This window comes from Terrapene carolina, unplaced genomic scaffold (genome assembly GCF_002925995.2).
Source record: "Terrapene carolina triunguis isolate 2854851 unplaced genomic scaffold, T_m_triunguis-2.0 Scaffold558, whole genome shotgun sequence".
Classification (NCBI taxonomy): Eukaryota; Metazoa; Chordata; order Testudines; family Emydidae; genus Terrapene; species Terrapene triunguis.
The window spans coordinates 5,121,381-5,141,537 of NW_020664909.1; the positions used below are offsets into that span (position 1 = coordinate 5,121,381).

A 20,157-nucleotide genomic window follows, 5' to 3' on the forward strand; every position below is an offset into this window, starting at 1 on the left:
CCAAGTGGGACAATTCAATTAAAGTGGGATATTATCAACAGGATGAAAAAACACTTTTGTAGTGGTAATCCGGGTGGCTCAATTCAAACAGTTAAGAAAGTGTGAGTAACAGGAGGGGCAAATTGGCGTGATGAGGAAATTAGTTTTTTTTTTTTTTTTTTTTTTTTTTAGTTCTTGTAGTCTTTATTCAGGCCTAATTGATGATGGCATATATCACACTAGTAGATGTGCAGGTGAACGAGTGCCTGATGGTGTGGCTGATGTGATTAGGTCCTATGATGGTGTCCCTTGAATAGATATGGAGTTTAGTGTGACTGCTATGAGACCACACTGGTGCACAATATTCAGCTGCAGAATATACCAAGTCAATTGTTGCGGTTTGTAAGGTCCATGGACTGGAGCCCCACGATGTTCCAGCCAATTTTCTGATAAGCGCAACATGAAAACTGACCTTATCGCAGGTGTTCTTGAGGTGTTGTCAAAAAGGTCAAAACTACAGTCCAGTATAACGCCAAGATACTTTGGATTAGCGTCATGGCTGACACTCTCACCACAGAACTGCATATCAAGTTTGGTATTAGCCATTTTATCGTTCAGATGGAAAGCAGTTACCATGGATTTCTTTTGGATTAGGCATAAATTTCCAGCATTGGAAATAATCAGCCATTGTGCTAAGATCTCGGGTTAGGGTGCAGCTGATGATATGGAGGCTTGTATGCTGAACTGCTAGGGCAATATCATCCGCATACATGAATTTCTTTGACTCCGTCGCTGGTATATCCACAGTGTATAGATTTAAAAGTATTGGGGCCAGGACAGAGGCCTGAGGGATGCCCAAGTTAAGAGTTCTTGGTCTAGTGATCTGGCCATTGAGGTGTACCTTAAAGCAGTGGTCCCCAGTCATTGCCAGGATCGTTCACTGGCAGAGAATGACACAGGAGACCTTGAAGAGGAGACCCTGCCTCCAGACAGTGTTGTATACTGAGGACAGATCAACAAGGGTCATTCCTGTCTTCAACCTGCATTGGAATCCTGCTTCAATGTGGTTGGTAAGTGAAGCTATGGTCGTTTTACAAACATCCTAAAAATCGACCGCTAAGAAGCACATCCCATGTGGCCACCGCAAGGCTTTCACCCCCTGCTGGACAAAAGAATTCGAGTCTCTCCTGAGGGAATAAAAAAAGAGTAGCAACCCAGATAAAGCCACCGCAGTGCTTGAGTCCTTTAATTCGGCATGCCTAGAAAGGTGGAAAAAGACCACTGAAAGCCTTGATTTCACGCATTTGAGCCTTAAGGCATGGGATCCCAGGCAGTAACGCACAACTCAGCCAAGGTGACAGCAAATGCTGTTGCCTCATTTTCTTTCTAACAGCAAGACACTGACAGACAAGATTACACGCCAGGAGGTCCAGTGGGAACTCCACAGAAGCTTTCAACAATGCCCAGAAGAATCCCCACTCTCTTCCCCATATTCTGTCGAGGAGATCAATGTTGCACTGTTGGAAACCATAGTGCTTCTTACCTACCAGTTTACACATGGGTGGAATAGTGGCAGGTGTCTGCCACACTGTCTTAGTCTGATCTAGGAGCTCCTCGCTGATGGGTGATGCCACCCTGGAGGGTGTTGCTAACTGCAAGATAGCCAATAGTTTGTGCTGCGAATCCTTGATCTCAGAGGAATTTGAAGAATGACAGCAATCCTTTTTATGAGGTCTTGAAATTGTTTAAAATAATCTACTATGGATAGTGGTGGAGGCATAATCACCTCGTCCGGGGATGAGGATGAAATAGGTGTTTGAGGGGTGGCCTCCTTACCTGCCTTAGCTTCCTGCTCCTCAAATGTCTCCTCCTTTGGGGGAGCTGGTTGGGGAGGAACGTGCTGTACAACTCTGGCCTCGCTGAGACAGTACCAGTGGTCTGGCAAATTGCTGTCAATAGGCAGCCCAAGGGTCCCAGGGTAGCCATTGCGGGGGGGGGGCCCCCAATATGGAAGTGGAGGTGGCATGCAGGGTTGGTTCCACCACCCTTGATAATAAGCCTGACTTTCCCTATGACTTTCAGAGAATGGATTCCTGAAGGGATATGTTGGAGAATCCTCAAAAGAAATAGAGGATATTAACTGGAGGTCTCCTTCATCCTCCTCTATCTCATCTACAGAAAACCCACAGAAAACAGCAAAGAGTCCTGTGGTACCAGATGAGGTAGTCCAGGGATCCGGGTCTCAGTATCGAAAGACACTCAGTACCCAGGAGTGAGTTCATCCATTATTAAGAGGTCCTTAGTACATCTCAACTCCTGCGGTACCAAATAGGGGATTGGCACCGATTTGGAAGCCGAGGCCACAGTCACCAAAGCTGATGATACCGCCGATAGTGGGCATACCAAAGCAGGCACCGATGGTGTCTAGTGCCATTCCTTGCTCAGTGCAGAGGGTGCTGCATGCCTGGGTACCGACAGCTGAGCTGAATGCATAGGTACTGACATTTGGCTGGACTCAACGGTGCCAGTCACGAGTGTCTATGCTTGCCCTCCTTGCTGGTAAAAGGTAGCAAGGCCCTAACGAAGCCGTCTCTCGCCTCATGCTCTGGGATTTTACTGCCCCATTCATACCAGAGGGGTGTCCTTCAACTCAATAGTACCAAGTTGAGAGATTAAGTCTTCAGAGACTGTAGATCTCTCCAGGAACCTGGACTTTTTCTGAGCTGGCTCCTTAAAGTGACTGTCGGTGCTCCTCTTTTTGGAAGTCTTCCCTGAAGCCTCCAAAGTCTCACCTTTCTTAGGGGAAGTCTGCGCCGATGTAGAAGAGGCACTGGATCTGTCAGGAGACAGATGTACCGAGGAGCGGGGAGTCCTCTTGATGTGACTCAGAAGCTGGCCAAAGAGAGCAATCCATCATTAGGTATCTGAGTTTAATCTCCATGTTTTTCCTTACCCTGGACTTGAGGGCCAGACAGAAGTTGCACTTCTGGGAGACGTGGGACTCCCCCAAGCAACGGACACACTTAAAGTGGCAATTTTAAAGAGGTATAGCCTCTCGGCAAAAGAGGCAACATTTGAAACCAAGCCAGGCATGTCCTGCCAGGAAAAAGAAAAAAATCCTCTCACAGCTTATCTAGCTAACTAGAACAACTAACTATAAAAACTATCGTAACCACTATAGAAATATTAGAAAAGCCAAGAAGCGCTCAAGGAGAACACGCTAGGGCTGAGTCTCAGACTGAGGGAGTTGAGAAGGAACAGAAGATGGTTCGCCCTTGCACACCCATATAGCCTCAGTAACCAGCACAAGGAGGTATAGGACGCGTGCATGGGCTGAATGGACACTGCTAACTAAAAATATGCACACCTGAAGTGGAGCCCATAGGGCCATTACTCAAAGAAGTTTGTGCTACTGAGTGGATTTGAGCACTAGCTGTAAGACCATAGCCTCTTTAGCTCCAGTTTAAGTTAAATGACGGAGTTAATTAAAAATGCTAGGGATGAGGAAACATTTTTATATACCTCATTTGTTTTGGCTAAGTATTATGCTACTAAAATTAAATTTAATTTCAAAAGAAAGTTGAGCGTCAAGTGTAAAGGCAAAATGCTGATAAAATAAATAGTGTATTTATCATTGGACTGCCATGCACAGTCCAATACACATACATGCTAATACAGATTTCAAAACACACCTTCAACATTTAAGCTAATTCTTACATTTGTACACCAATTACAATAAAATGGTTCTCTCATAATAGAGAAAATTCAAGACACTTAAATCCAGTATTTTATATATATTTTCCTTCAGACTTCCAAGTACATAATTTTTAAAACTGTTCTAAATCACCAGTTTTCTTCATACACAAATACGGTATGTATTCATTGTGTACACATTTATTATTTCCTTTTCTAAACCCACTTGAAACATGGATCCTAATTTATCACACCTTAAGTTTTTGATAGCCAGATATTTGCATATTTTTTTCTTGCTAAGACATTATGGAAAAGAGTGTAAATCATCATTTGATTACAGCATGCAATTTTAATGCAGATAATGATCTTTTAAATGTACTTTAGAGTACTTTCAGTTGCTGTTTAATGTTGCAAATCAGGGACTATTAGAGGGACTTGTTCCATCAGAGTATGTCAATACCATAGTTTTAAAATAGTGAAATATAAGCATGGGGCAAATCACATGTAATACTGCTATCAAAACAGCGAAATATAAGCTTGGAGCTAAGCCTGTGTGACACTGCCATCAAAGTAAGAAATCATGTTTGTGTGTCATTAGCTGACTCTGCAAGATGTCATATAGGGGGACGGCCATAGGCTCTGATCCAAGGTTCACTGAAGGCAACAAGCCTTTCCACTGATTTAAAGGAGGCTTTGATCAGGCCCTTATTTAGTGAATTGGGACGTGTTAGAATTACATAGGGACTTGGTAGAAGGCCTAGGGGATATTTTGGATGTAGCCAACTTTAAAAAAATGCACTAGCCAATCTTTAAAAAAATGCACCCTAAAACTAACAAACATCATCTCTCATAATTCAGTTAGACAGAAACATGGTAAAATAAGATTTACCTTTGGTGAGCCAGTAGGGCTGGCACAAGGTGACCGTGCTACCCCCTTCTGAATGAGATCCAGACGAGGAGGCACCGGTGGGAGACTAAGATGGGGAATTTGCAGGGGGTCTGGAAGTGGCTTTCTTCTCTGTGTAAGTGGAGAGGATCCTGGAGAAGTCACTGGTGAATTCTGTCTTTCATTGCACTTCAATACAAAAAAGAGCACATTACTAGTGTTTACCCGATCCCATTAAGATTACAGCTTTCATTGCTTGATTAAGGCATTTGATATGTGGAAGGTGCTCTAGTCATCTGCTAGAAGTGCTCACCACCCCGCTTCTCTTGATTAACAGACACTCACTTTGCAAGGACAGCATTATTTAATGAACTGCTGCAATGTCATTCTTCCTCCAACTTTTACTGAGACACAGTTTAAGTAAGATTATTGAAAGATTTAAAAAATAGACAAAGAAATTAAATTATGTATTATTGCAATAGCAGAAACAGAAAAGAGGTTTATATAGAGGAACAGGGATGGAAAGTTCACTGTAGTACTTGTATTTTTCTCTTGGTACATGTTTATTTTATACGCAGCAGTCCATTTAGGATTCTATTTATTATTTTTAAAAGCTATTCAATGAAGACTGAATCTTTCACTTACCACACTGCATCATAGGTCATTTTAAAATCACACTTCAATATAAAGCTGAATAAGTTCTTCTAAGCTTTCAGTAAACAAAATCTTCAAGCCGGGATGCATCAGAACAATCATTTCTGATTCATTTGATTTATAAATTTCCCTTGACCAAATTCAATTTATGTAAACCAATATTACATTTAGTATACTTTTTTTTAATGTCCACAAGTGACAAATGTTAAGCTTATTTTTGTCTCAGCCTGTGCTTCACAAAATACACATTGACATTGCAAATTAAGTAGTTCTCTTTTAAAAGGCTAATCTAAATATAGAAAAAGGAATGCAAATGTACCCTGTAATCTAAAAGATAAATCCAATTCCCAGGATTTCAATTCTCATATTAGGCCCTGTCTGTGCTACTAATATACTCAGTTTTGCAACTGTTTTTGAAACTCATCTAATTTATAACACGTTGCCAACTCTGTCCACATACAATATCTATTCAAGGGACACCATCATAGGACATAACCACATCAGTCACACCATCCGGGGCTCGTTCACCTGCACATCTACCAATGTGATATATGCCATCATCTGCAATGCCCCTCTGCCATGTACATTGGCCAAACCGGACAGTCTCTATGCAAAAGAATAAATGGACACATATCTGACATCAGGAATCATAACATTCAAAAACCAGTAGAAGAACACTTCAATTTCTCTGGTCACTCAACAACAGACCTAAAAGTGGCAATTCTTCAACAAAAAAACTTCAAAAACAGACTCCAATGTGAAGCTGCAGAACTGGAATTAATTTGCAAACTAGATACCATCAGATTAGGCCTGAATAAAGACTGGGAGTGGTTGGGTCATTACAAAACCTAAACTTAATTTCCCCAATACTAATTTCTCCCTACTGTTACTCACACCTTCTTGTCAACTGTCTGTAATGAGCCTCTCTCTTACCACTTCAAGTTATTTTTCCTCCCTTGGTATCCTGCCGTTAACTGATTTATCTCATTAGACTGACCTCACACTTGGTAAAGCAACCCCAATCCTTTCATGTATTTATACCTGCTCCTGTATTTTTCACTTCATGCATCTGATGAAGTGGGTTCTAGCCCATGAAAGCTTATGCTCAAATAAATGTGTTAGTCTCTAAGGTGCCACAAGGACTCCTCGTTGTTTTTGCTGATACAAACTAAAATGGCTACCACTCTGAAACAGACATTTTAGTTATATCTATACAACATCTTTATTCAAAACAGAAGTGTGTGTAATGCTTGTAACAGCGCATTCTGGAAGGAAAAGAGAGTATACTTGGGCGATATGCACACAGAGCAGCAGCACCTGGAGTTCTGGTGCACTCTGGAACTCGTACCACACAGAGAGCCGGGAGCCCAAACGAGTTACAGACGCATAAATGAACGCTCCCACCCCATCTCTACAATGAATACATAAAGACAAACACTTTTCAGCGTAGGCTGCTGGCAGAAGTGAAATACCAAATCGCTAAGACAGATCAATTAGCTTTAAAGTTGTTTTTCTGTGTTTTGTTTTCATCTAATCTGCTCTTAAGTAAGAGTCTTACACATGCTGAGATACTGACAAAGGCTAGATAACCTATCTTCCATCATGAACTCAGGGCTTGTCTATACTTGAAACCCTGCAGCGCCGAGACATGGTAGCTAGGTCAATGGAAAAATTCTTCCATTGACCTAGCACTGTCTATACTGGGGTTAGGTCAACTGAACTATAATGCTCTAGGGGTGTAGATTTTTCACACCTCTGAACAATGTAACTGGGTTGCCGTAACTTTTTAGTGTAGACAAGGCTTCAAGAACCTATTCAGGAAAGCACTTGAGTATGTGTTTAAGCTCACTAATTAAATGGGACTTGAGCACATGCTTAAAAGTCATGCACGTAACTACACTCCTCACTCTGGAACCATAATTTAAAAAATCCATTTTACTAGAACAGAGGCATTCAATATTGCAGGAAACAAGTTTATTCTCAGTCTTTTTACCAGAAAATCCAGTGTTGTGTTAAAATCGAATTGTTTGGTAACTTCAAATAAAGTAGTCAATTATTGTGTATTGACCCTTGTACATGGGGCAAGGCATCTCCAATATTTGAACTGTCCAGGACAGATCTGGGTAGTACAGAACACATGCTTTTTGGGAAAAATCAGGGACTGGGAGTGTTTTGGGTTCACCCTGAAGGTAGTAACCAAGGCTGTTGGGAGCCAGAGTGTGGCTGGTGTGTTGTTGAGTGTTTGCTTCTGTTAGCCCTGCCAAACTAGCACAGCTAAGAGGGAATGAACCGGTTACTCTACTTTCTGGCATACCATACTAAACAATTATGTTTAAGTTCTAAACAATTATACCTGTGGAAGCCTAAGCTGAAGATAATAGGGTTGCACAAGCATCAATAAGATTTGGCCAGCAGAATGTTTATTGGGGGTGATGAAACATAACAAAGGAAGAACCCAGCTTGATTCTCAGATTTTGGTTTGTGCTTAGGAGTTAGGGGGGTGGGAAAAACACCTGAATTGTACATTGAGTAAATCCGAAGTTAAAATCGGTCAAATATAAAAACTAGGGTTAGAATAAGTTTTCAGAGTTGCACTTTCAGTATACCATTAACTTAGCTGAATAAACTTTTTAAATTTTTGTGTGAAAAGAACTCTGATATGAGGGTGATGAGCACTATATCAAATGCCTAAACAGATGACAGCAGAAAATCTGAGTGCAGTGAATTATTTCTGATAGCAACATGACCTGGGTTTTGTACGTGCCACCTTACAGTCTATTATACTACATGAATCTTTTTCTAGTGCTTCTATGTGAAGGATTTTTTTTTTTTTTTTGAGTACACTATTGTGAATGCTCCTCATTTTTTTCTCGACTCATCAGCCCAACACTTTATTATCTTCAGAATTCAAGATGTTTTCCCATCTGTTATGTTATTCTCCATTTCACTGTGTGATAAGCTTTAAGCTCCATATCTATTTGTTATGTGACTATTTCTACTCCATATGCCATGGCTGGTAACCCACAAGTATCAAAGTAATAAGGAAGTTTGTTCTGACCCTTCAGGCTTTGATCAGCCTGGCTGTTTGAAGTCTCTGAGTGGATAATCACTCCCTTATGATGGTGGGGGGCGGAGCTGAGTTGAGCTAAGCTAAGCAGGGAGACTTGGTATATAAAGTCATTTGCTAGGCCAGGGATCGGCAACCTTTGGCACGCGGCCCGCCAGGGTAAGCACCCTGGCGGGCCGGGCCAGTTTGTTTACCTGCCGCGTCCACAGGTTCGGCCGATCGCGGCTCCCACTGGCAGCAGTTTGCCGCTCCAGACCAATGGGGGCTGCGGGAAGCAGCGCGGGCCAAGGGATGTGCTGGCCGCCACTTCCTGCAGCCCGCATTGGCCTGGAGTGGCGAACCGCGACCAGTGGGAGCCGCGATCGGCCGAACCTGCGGACGTGGCAGGTAAACAAACCGGCCCGGCCCACCAGGGTGCTTACCCTGGTGGGCCGCATGCCAAAGGTTGCCGATCCCTGTACTAGGCAAACAAGAACTGTGAACAGAGGTAGCTAGCAGGACAGCTCCAGAGGGAGTTGAGAGAGGGAGTGTGAAAGAGTTGCCTTCCAGTTTCAGCTCTACATGTGATTTCAAGATGGACGGGGATGGAATAGTGATGATGACCTGCAATGAATGCACCATGATTTCTCCCCTGCCTGAAACCAGAAGATACTTCCTGTGCATGAAGTGCAAGGTGGTGACTGCTGGAGGAAAAGATTCTTGGATTGAAGGGGCAAACAGAGAAACTGAAGAGTTCCAAGACAGCCAGGTTTGGGAAACATCAGTACATCAGGTTCAAGGAAGAAAGGAGCCAGCCACCAAAGAGTCAGAAAGAGAGGATGTCAGAGTGTAAATCATACTGGCATTCCACATGGCTGGGGACAGGCAAGATTGGACAGGCTGTGAGTACTAGAAAGAAGAGAAGCAGGAGAAATTCCACCCAGCTGGAAGTTTCCAGTCAATAACAAGTCCTCACATGGAAACTGTGGAAAATACTTCTCAAGATTCAGCTGTTTCCAGGAAATGGTGATATGTACAGAACACACCTCTCAATGGTAGCTCGGCCCAACCTATAAGGAAAGCAAGCATACCCACAAAGCATTCTCCAGCCACGTAAGCAAGAGAGACCATCTTTGCTGGGGATTCAATACTCAGAAGAATCGAAAGAACATTCTACAAAGGACAGGTGGATAATAAGACAGTGTGCTACCTTCCTGGAGCCAAGACATGAAATGTCACTCAAAGATTGGATAGTATTCTGAAGCTGATGGGCCAGGATCCATTGGGGATGGTTCATATAGGCACTAATGACACTGCATCATGGGATATCTCAGATAATAGGTGACTTCAGAGAACTGAGCGCCGTCGCTCCTTGCCCACGGGACCCCAGAAGAGCAGAGGGCAGTGATCAGACCCCAGTACCAGCTGCCTTTTCATCCTTTTCATCGTCGGATGAGGCGGTGGCATGTACCTCGACCGCTCCGGTCTTAGAGGACACTAGGGTCTTTTGACTCAATACACTGGTAAACATTTTTTTTAAATGGCAAGTTTTTTCAGGGCTTATATCTCAGCACTGGTTCACACGTCAACGGTGCCGGCATGCTGCGCAACGAGAATGTGGTGCTCGAGGCCGGGTCAGGCACGGCATGCTCGAACTGGGGCCGAAGAGCCGCCTCCGTAAGTAGAACTCGGAGGCGCTGCTCTCTGTCCTTAAGGATCCTGGGGCGAAAACCCTTACAGATCGTACAGCGGTCTCTGAGATGCCCCTCACCCAGACACTTAAGGCATGACGAGTGCGGGTCACTACTTGGCATAACCTGCCACAGACCAATTATGGTTTAAAGTCCAGGGACAGAGGCATACCCTGGTACCGGGGAAAAATGTCGGGAGGGAAGACCCCCTCCCCCCAGAGGAAACCTATAAGAAAAAACTACACTAACTACTATTCTAACTATGTACACGGGGATAGAGATACTGCGAAGCACATGCTTGCTGAGGCAAGAGCGGTAGGGAGTTCCAGCTAGCTGTCATGGGCAGTAAGAAGGAACTGAGTGGGGGTCGGGTTGGCAGGGCCCTATACTGGGCACCATGAAGGCGTAAGTCCAGGGGGTGCCCAGGGCGACCCTACAGATACTGCTAAGGGAAAAATCTTCCGGGTGTCGAACACGTGGCGTGCGCACCTGATTGGAATGGACATGAACAAGCACTCGAAGAACTGACCATTTATTCCTAGCATCTGTTTCCTATCTTGCATGTGAAGTAATTATAACTGTACATAGATATCCATGCATTTTAAATGAAAGTTGATAGGTATGCAGACCAAGGCTATTGGTCATAGCATGAGTACACATATGAAGCTAGAAGATGAGCTCTTTCAAAATGCTTTCTTAAAAGTAGATACAAGGCAATGGGAATTCCAGCCTTGGTGTCAGACCTGCCAAAGGCTTTCTGAAGGTCCAAGCACACTATATTTACTGGATCACTCTTGCCCACATGCTTGCTGAAACCCTCAAAGAATTCTAATAGATTTGATTACTGTACCTGATTTCTGTCCATACAAACCTACATGGGGAACAAATCTTTAATAATGGGCTCTTCAATCTAGCAGAGAAAGGTATAACATGATCCAATCGCTGGAAGCTGAAGCTTGACAAATTTAAACTGGAAATAAAGTATACATTTTTAACAATTAGGGTAATTAACCACTGGAACAATTTACAGGGGTCATGGTGGATTCTCCATCACTGGCGATTTTTAAATCAAGATGGGATGTTCTTCCTAAAATATGTGCTCTAGGAATTATTTTGTGGAAGTTCTATGTCCTGTGGTAGACTGGAGGTAAGACTAGATGATCACAATGGTCCCTTCTGGCCTTGAAATTTATGCATCTATGGAAATCTTCATACCATCATTAAGTCTGCTAAAGGCTCTCATTAGTTTTTACTTCAATTTCCTGGTTGAAAACAGCAGAAAAATTATTCAGCCTATCTGAAACTGTCATTGTTTATAGCCTTACTATTACCACCAAATACACGAGACCTCTGACTAAAGTGAGCTGGTGTTGGCCAGAAGTTGGATGATGACTTACAAGGAAAATCCAGGTGCTGCAAAAATACTGTTTCTCTTCCCTCCAAGGCAGCACTAAATCAACATTACTACATGGTGCTAAGAAAAGGGAGACTGGAATGCTGGATAAGTCTCAAAGTTGAGGTCCTGACTATTTATAAGTCAAAGATCCCAGGGTACTTTAGCCAGGACAGGCTGTGGCGCCAAGTGTTCTCACAAAATTCTAATTTCTGTAATTACATTAACAGTGTTCTCTGGCTATATGGCTGTTTGATGTTAAACTTTGCGACATTCCACTACAGAAATGGCTGCACTGCATTTGCATGTGAAGTAATTATAACTGTACATAGATATCCGTGCATTTTAAATGAAAGTTGATGGGTATGCAGACCAAGGTTATTGGTCATAGCATGAGTACACATACGAAGCTAGAAGATGAGCTCTTTCAAAATGCTTTCTTAAAAGTAGATACAAGGCAATGGGAATTCCAGATTTTGTGTATGTCACTCACTGGAGATTTCTGTGTATGTGTTACTCAGTGAAAGGAATAGAGGGAGTAATCAGTTTAGTCTAGGAAACAGTATATAAAACAACAAGTGATTAATAGACAAACAAGCACAAATAAATCTGGCAATGACAAACTGCAGAAATCCTTACCCCTCAGAGGCCCTGCTGCAATATAGACCTGTGCAATAAATATTAAGGAAAAGAGCAGACTCCTTTGTAACAATATGAGCTTCATCAATAAGGCACAAGTGCTGCAAAAGGAAAGCAGTTACAACTTAATTTGCAATAGTACTGCAGAATGATCTTTCAGGCTTGCAGTGAACCAAAACTGTGCTACTCAGTCAGATATGTTAATTAGCAGCAAAATGGGATGTCTATTCTCTCTTAGTGGATGCAGACCTAAGGAAAGAATAAGAATGCTACTATTGCTGGCTACAACAACTCCTGGAGGATCTCGTTCTGATCCAATTGCTAAAGCAGCTGCTTTTGAATCCAAGAGTCTTTTTTACAAATCCTAGCATGAAACACTTTTTAAAAGCCTGAAAACATGATTGATTCAGTACAATTGTGAGGATCACAATGTACCACAAGGAGCCACAATAATATTTTAAGAATTGCATCAAGAAATGTCCAAGACGTTCTGAGCAGATCTGCACCAGCACTGGACTTTTTGGGATTCCTAAATGAGTACGTTTCCTTGAATCTTCATTAACCTACTGGAAACTTGGCTTATTTAGAGCAGCTCATGTTGTTTTCATAAGGGTGATTATGCCCCAGTTGCATTAATATCATCTGGAATTACTTCAAGGGTTGTATGAGGACTTAAAACTACATAGAAACAACACGGCTAGGTACACATTCTTCTACGTAAATAGGGCTGCCAATTTGATCTTTCCCAGTCAGTCCAACAAAATGCATTATTTATAATGTCTTCGGTTTAGTATATTAATTAAATTAACTCTAATCCAGAGTTTAAGGTCTGCTAAAATCTAGCATTTCTGGTCAGAGATCACCTATATTTTGTAACTCTGAGCATTTCCTTCTTTCTGAATCTATAGCCATGTAGCCTTGGAATAGCACCACTAAAGTAGTTAACATCACCATTAATCTTAACTGGCTTGTGAACTTCAAAACCTACTTCTCACTATGTGAATCTAAGCACTATTAAATGAGAAACAATAAAAATCAAACTCCGCCCCACCTCTTGAAGTAATTTAACTGTAAAAAGGACAGCTGGATCAGATTGTTCTATCTGCTCTGAGGTGTCATGTGAGCAAAACAAAACCGGCACAAAATGAGATCCAGCTGTCTACTCCAGCCTGCCAGACCCATTCATTTATTTTTTTTTTAAATAAAACCTTATAAAAGTTTTTAAAGTTGTGCAATTGATGTGCAGGTTAGCCAGCCTGCAGTAAATGAAAAACAAGTGGCACAAATTTGGTTTATGCTACATCAGAAAGCAGAGAGGGTCTGCACATCTGAAATGCCCCTATTGAAATTTATTTTATTACCCCTTTCAAAGAGAGTATATTTGAATCCTGTGCCCCTGACTTTTTATGTCAGAAGACAGAATGGCCCGAGGGAGGGAAGGGGTAATTTAAAAAGTTAATCATCATTTAACTTTTATATAGCACTGTAAGTTTCAATGGGGCTTTACAGAATTAGGAAAAAAAGCAAAATCCCCATCCTAAAGTATTTACAGTCCAAGGTCATGATCCTGCAAACACAGGCTTAACTTTAAGTGCATGAGTAGAACCATGGAATTACTTACACACTTAAGTTAATATGTAGGGCCCAGATTTTTAAAGGCAGTTAAGCATTACTGTGCTTAGCGTCAGAATGCTCAGCTGACTTAGGAGCCCAAACCTCATTTTCAAAAGGTATTTAAGCACTTAGGAGTTTGAAGTCCATTGACAGTCCCTTTCGAAAATGAATTCTGGGCTCCTAAATAAGCTAGGTGTTGAGATGCTGAGCACAGCCATGCCGAACTACCTTTTAAAATCTGGGCCTATGTGCCTCAAGGGTAGAAGGACTGAGGCCAAACTTAGACAAGACAGAGCAGAAGACAGAAAACAAATAATAAATAAGACACAACCACCAAAAAGTGACAGAGGAAGGAGCGGAAGAAGATTAATTACAAATACAAGTGGTGGGAGCCTTACAGAGGGATAAATTGAGCCTGTTAGTCAGAGCCCACTGTAAGGGGCAGCGCAATGCCTCCTGAAACTCCCCAGTTGCTCTCAGACACTGCGAACTATGAAGTCAAAGATTTTCCAGTTCTTTGGTATAATCTTTGGATCAAAACTACAATAAAATAGGTGAGCCATCAAGAAGGCACTGACCTGTGAGGAGGCAGGAAGTTAGCTAAGATAAATGTTTGAGTCCATTTTTTCCCCCATTGTTTTCTCTTACACATTGTGTCAAAGTCGAAACTCTAGCATTATGGCAATACAACATTTCAGAACATAAATGTCACCGCAATTAAGATCGAATTAATAATGCACGAACAATAGTTTGCCATCAGTTCAAGGGAAAGTAAAAAAACCCTCCAAATCCTTGAGAGCCAAGATCTTTAGGTCATGCATGATTCATTAAACACACACTTACTCATCCTCTGTACAGAGCCTGCTCTCATGACAAATAGCAGCTTTCAGTCTTGCTGACTTCTCGTAACTACTCGGAGGACAACAGTGTGAACCAAAGTCAGTTTTTGGTGCATTGAGACAACTATCAAATTAATTCTAGAGAACTGCAGATATCCCCAGACAAAGTAACTTTTCACATGGTTTTGGAGCAGAAAATGTGCCCACCGCATATTAATTTACTTTGACCTACTAAAATCTGCATGGGGCTCCTATTCTCTTAGTGCTTTCCCCTCTGTGGTTTACCATAATAGTAATGTTTTTATTCAGCTGATACAATTATCCTAGCATCTATAAATCTAAATTATTTTTTCCTAACCATAAACTTTATTTGCACTTTTTTCCTGTTTTGTTTTATTTTATTTTTCTCAGCCAGCCTGCAAATCAAGCCAGGTCTGGTGAAGATAATATGGCAGATAACTCATTTTTATTTCAACCATTGTGACAATGGAGTACTAAAGATTATTCCCAACTTCAAACCACCTATTGGAGATTCAAGTATCTTCTTTACAGGGATTATTTATTCTGAACGTAAAAAAAACGTAAAAAATGTTTACCCAGACATGTATCATACACATTTATAAAGGTATATTCCCTGATATGCATCTAAAGAAGATAAAGAAAAGAAAAAAAGAGGTCAGACAAAGTTTAATTACAACAAACAAAACACTGGTGAGAAAAGGAATGTCGCAAGCAGTGACTGATTTAGATGATCTGATTCCATGGAGGCTCCATAGCCTAGAGTCACAATGGACACAGCATTATCTCCCATCAGCATTTCGTAATGATGCAATCTAATGATCTCAACACACCTTGGAAACATTAACATAAACTTCCTGGTGAGGCAGACAGACTAGATGAACACTAATTTTATTGGATCTTTCAGCAGACTTTAGTACAACTGATGCTGAGGATTCATTTGCAATACAGTAGATCCTCAATTTTATGAGCACCAATCTTACAAAAGATCAATTACACTGGTCTACAATTTTTGAGAAGTCGTCTGCTTCAGAGATAAAATGTGCTATTTATTATGTATTTTGATGTGCTGAATTCAAATATGACAATTAAAACAACTGATTGGCTACTGTTTCTAAGTTTTTACATTTTATGTCTATGTATATTGTGTAGATAGTAGAGTTTTAATCATAAATTGTAAACCTAGTTCTTTTCATGTGTTTATGATAATGTTTACATGATAATATTTCACCTGTCCTGTTTATGTAACACTTTAAAAATCAGCAAAAGGGTTATAGAAATAAAATTTATTATGAAAAAAAAGGCAAAAAACTATTATGTACATAGTTTAGTCCTATTCAGTGTCTACTCGGCGCTTCTTGGCTTGTCTCTTGTATTCATTAAATGGAGCATCTCTTGTCCCTGTCCAGCAATAGTCTGCAAGCATTGATGGGCTCCATTTGCCCTGATAGCGTTTCTCCATTGTTGCAATGTCCTGGTGAAATCGCATACTGCACTATGATTCTGTGTTCTCTTTGCTTCCACACTGCTCAGCGGCGATAGGGCTTTGGAAGACAGATGACTTACCTTCAATACAGATAAGATGGAGCTGACAATGGTGGTTGGAAAATAGATCATGAGGGAATCACAAAGGCTATAATGACTACTGCCTCAGCTTAGAGGCCTTAGCAGATTCCCCAAAAACAGTTACAAGTGTTTAACCATCTTTGGCTGGCCAGAGACTGCAGACCTTGTCACAGTACACAGGCCTTTCTTACCTCTAGGCTGAACAACTGCAATGTGCTCTATTCAGAGTTCCCACAGGAGACCACTCAGGAGCTTCAGTTAATGATGAACGTGCCCACCCATCCTTTCTCAGAGCAGGATGATATGAGCATATAGCATCTGTGTTTCATATTCTATGCTATCTCATAATATGCTTCCAAGTGCAATTCATGGGCTTCATCCTGGTGGCTTAGGACTGTGCTTAGCTCTAAGACCGCCTCTACTTCAATACAGCACCAGGATATTAGTGATCAAACAGAATGCTCTTGCTGTTTACCCTCAGGGATGAATGCCAGGGGCAGATGAGCCTTCCCAGTGGAGTGGACATATCTCTGGAAGTTGCCTCCTCCGGTGTGCCTGTCACAGCTCACATCTGGCCACTGCTAGGACATGGGGCAAGTTAGTTTAAAAATAAAATAACTGCAGCGTTCTCAGCTAGGTGAGTTTTACTGGCCAGTGTGTGATTTAGGACACAGTCAATTTATTAGCTCTTCAGGGATGATGCGTTTGTGCTTTAATTTAATGGTGCACGAGTAGGGAGCTATGGAGAGGCAGCCCCTACAAATGCCTGTAATAAATGAACATGTGTGAATGAAGTAGTAAGAGCTAGATTTATGCTGCTGCATTTCATATTCACAGTAAATACCCTAAACTTGCAGGAGTCTGGATCAGCAATGTAGATTTGATTTAAAATCCCATATATTGGGAGGCCAACCAACAAATTGAAATAATAAGACAATAGAAAAAACACAATAGTGTTAGTTAAAGAAAGCAAGTATCCCAATGCAGCAATATTCTACAGCAGTAAGAAGAAGTCTTTACTACCTTATGTGATGCCCTGCAAAAAGCAAACGGATCATAGTGATTTTAAATTTCTAGGAGCAGACAGAAGGAATCGGTGGTCACAGTTCAGTCACAGAGATGGGAATAACAGTAAAATCGGTTTCAGTGCCAGAAGCTGCTCTTCAATTTTCTGGAAATACACATGATCTGTTCTGAGACACTTACCTTTAGAGTATGGGAAGGCGCATGCATGGACTGGCTGAAAGAACTAAATGAATGAGTTTACCATCTCATCTCCACTGCACAAGCACCTCAAGTGACATTGTGCAATAGAGCCATGAGGGACAGAGCCATCATGTAGCCTCAAACACATTAAAAAGCACTTACTGAAACCAATAAAGAATGCAAAAAGAATAAAACCTATGTAATGCCACAGGGAAAAGTGTTTCTTCTAACAGGCTCAGAAGAAATGTTGAATATGAAGAGATTTGAAGAGAGAAGCAAACTTTTGAAAGAGCACTACCAAAAGGCTCTGTATAAACCCTGAAACTGTTTCCCCCCAAAATCCCCCAACCTCGACCTTGGGACTCCCCCTCTCTTGCTCCGGAACTGTGTGGGTAACACTACAGACTGTTCCTGTAACAGCTGCATTGATAGATTGATACTGTATTGATAAAAGTGGTTGAACCATGTCCTGTCTCTGGCTTTGCAACCCAGGAAGACTTGGAGCAAGTGCAAAAACCACGGGGAAAAGGGTATTTGCACCCCTTAACTGGCACTGAATCCAAGCAGAGGCCTCAGTTGCAAGAACACCTTCCAGATCAAGAGGGAACACTGGGTTGAAATTCATCCAACTCACTTTACAATTCTGCATTTTCCACTTGAAACTTCAGGGGCAAACAAGAATGGAAAAAGGCTGGAGTCACTTTGGAAAGAACGTTTCCAGTCTTCAGAACTAAAATGATTAGCATCTAGCCTTTGCTGAATGTAAGGTAAGATTCATGGGCAGTGGGGAGGATGAATCTGAAAGCTTTTAAAATACTTTTAAAGCAATAGAGTGAAATGCTGAACACGGACTATTCAAATTAACTAATCTAGTTTATGCCTTGCTCTTCACTGTACTATATACTACTGTAGGGTACTTAATGGTTTGTGATTGTTTTTTAATCAATTTATCTCTGATAAAAGCTTATTGTATTATACCTGGTCATAAAAGTAATATTATGAAAGCCCATCAACTTAAGGCTAAAAGTTCTTTAGTACCACATACAGAAGTTAGGGTATGGTTGGCAATAAAAAGGCAGAGAGGTGGTGGTGAATAGGTTCCCAACATCAGGCAGTTTTTCAACAGAGAGATAATGATGCTTCTGACACAAGAGGTCTGAAAGAGTATCAGAAATGGCAGATAAAACCCAAAACATACTGTACGTAAATGAGGACACTGATTGACATACATTCTGGGATAAAAGAATGGAGTGCTCTTTAATAAAAGCAAACACAATGATTGGGAAATGATAAATTAAGCTGTTATAGGTTGAAGAAATAATTCCAAAATGAATATTTGATCTAGTATGTGGCCTTTGTACAAGGCTTTGTAAAAAAAAAAAAAAAAAGGCACATTTTAAAAGACAGTGATGCAAAGAAGATAGCATTCCATGAGAGTATCTGGACCACATTATAGTAATAAAATCTGAATACTACCAATTTAAAATACATTGGAATAAATGTTTAAATAAAAAAACAGTAAGGTCCACAATATCCAGCCAATTATACCAAAAACAAGGAGTACAAAGGATTCCAACTAAGGTCAATGATTAAGGGGGAGAAGAGCCAAAGACAAACCTGCTACAAGTTGATATATTTTTTAAAAGCCTAATACCAAACCAGGGCCAGATTCTTAGCTGGTATAAACTGATGTAGCTCCACTTTACTCAAACGAGTTAACCCCATTTACCAAATATGAGAAGGTGACCCATTTTCCCCATTCAATAGACAAGAATATTCTACTCTTGTTTTGATTCATTTTTAGGGCTACAGTTTTTATGAAATGCATAGTGCTTCACCATCCTGACATCTATTCAGTAAACTACAAGAACTTTTAATGTGTAATTACACTGCTCACTGGTTACTACAGATTTACAAATGTATTTGATTCAGCATGATGCAATTGTTAAACATTTACCTTTCGTACTGAAGCCAACCGATTCATCATTAAAGATTCTTCTCTGTCATCATCATCGTCCAAGTCTAGCATGGGCATACTAAAACTATCTATAATACTGCAGCACCTGGAGTTTTCATCCCTTGGATCAAAAGGGTCTACAATTATTGGTTCAGTTCCTTTGATTTCACATCGGCAGAAAGGACAGCCCTGACCATCGGATTCCTGCACAAAAACAAAAGTATTCTTTTAGATAGAGGGTCATATTCTTGTTTATGCTAAGGTCCCTCTATTGGATTCTGGCAATGTGTAAAGAGGTCTTGGTGCAAATCAGAAACACGTCCACAGATATTTTACTGGACAAAGTAATTCATTCCACTAGTGGCCTGAATTTTATACATACATACATATACATTTCATAAAAATAAATATATTTATATTTATTTTAACATGGTCATTATTGCAAATGAGTTTTTTTTTTTAAAAAAGTTGACTTTTAAATAAAATAATCATCAAAACATAACAATTCTCTAAATTGTTAACTTAAAACCACCAAAATGCCAAATATAACACTTTGCCTTTTAGGCTTACATTTCAATGCTCATTCACAGATAGACATCAGAAAATCCAAAACCATAGTTCTCAGTGATGTTTGACTGCATTGTTAACAAACACATGAACAGAAGCTTTTCTGTTTGTTAGCTCTGCAAGAAATTAGATGAAGAGCTTTTCATACACATGATTTTTGTGTGTCAATCATCAAAATCTTTGATAAAACATCTAAGAAATGCCAAGGTAGTATGCCAAGTGGCTTTCAAAAAGCCAGATTCTGTTTGCCTCTCTCATTGGAGTAATCCCATAGACTTCACTGGTGAGTAAAGCAAGCAAGATTTGGCCCTTCAATTTTTTAAAGCTCTAACGGACAAGATCACATTACAGAGTAGTAGTAAAAGTAACTAAAAAAAATAATTGTTTTTGACTGGCATGATGCGTATGT

General features: G+C 40.8%; 1 protein-coding gene across 1 annotated transcript in view; it reads right to left on the bottom strand.

Annotated features, from left to right (window-relative positions):
- The window catches only part of CBLB (Cbl proto-oncogene B), a 193,596-nt gene that overhangs the window by 40,534 nt on the left and 132,905 nt on the right, over positions 1-20,157 (bottom strand). The window contains exons 10-11 of the mRNA XM_029913263.1: positions 19,182-19,385; positions 4,562-4,747 (exon numbers count right to left, since the gene is read on the bottom strand). Of these exons, the coding sequence (XP_029769123.1) occupies positions 4,562-4,747; positions 19,182-19,385 (390 nt within the window). The remainder of the gene's footprint in view (positions 1-4,561; positions 4,748-19,181; positions 19,386-20,157) is intronic.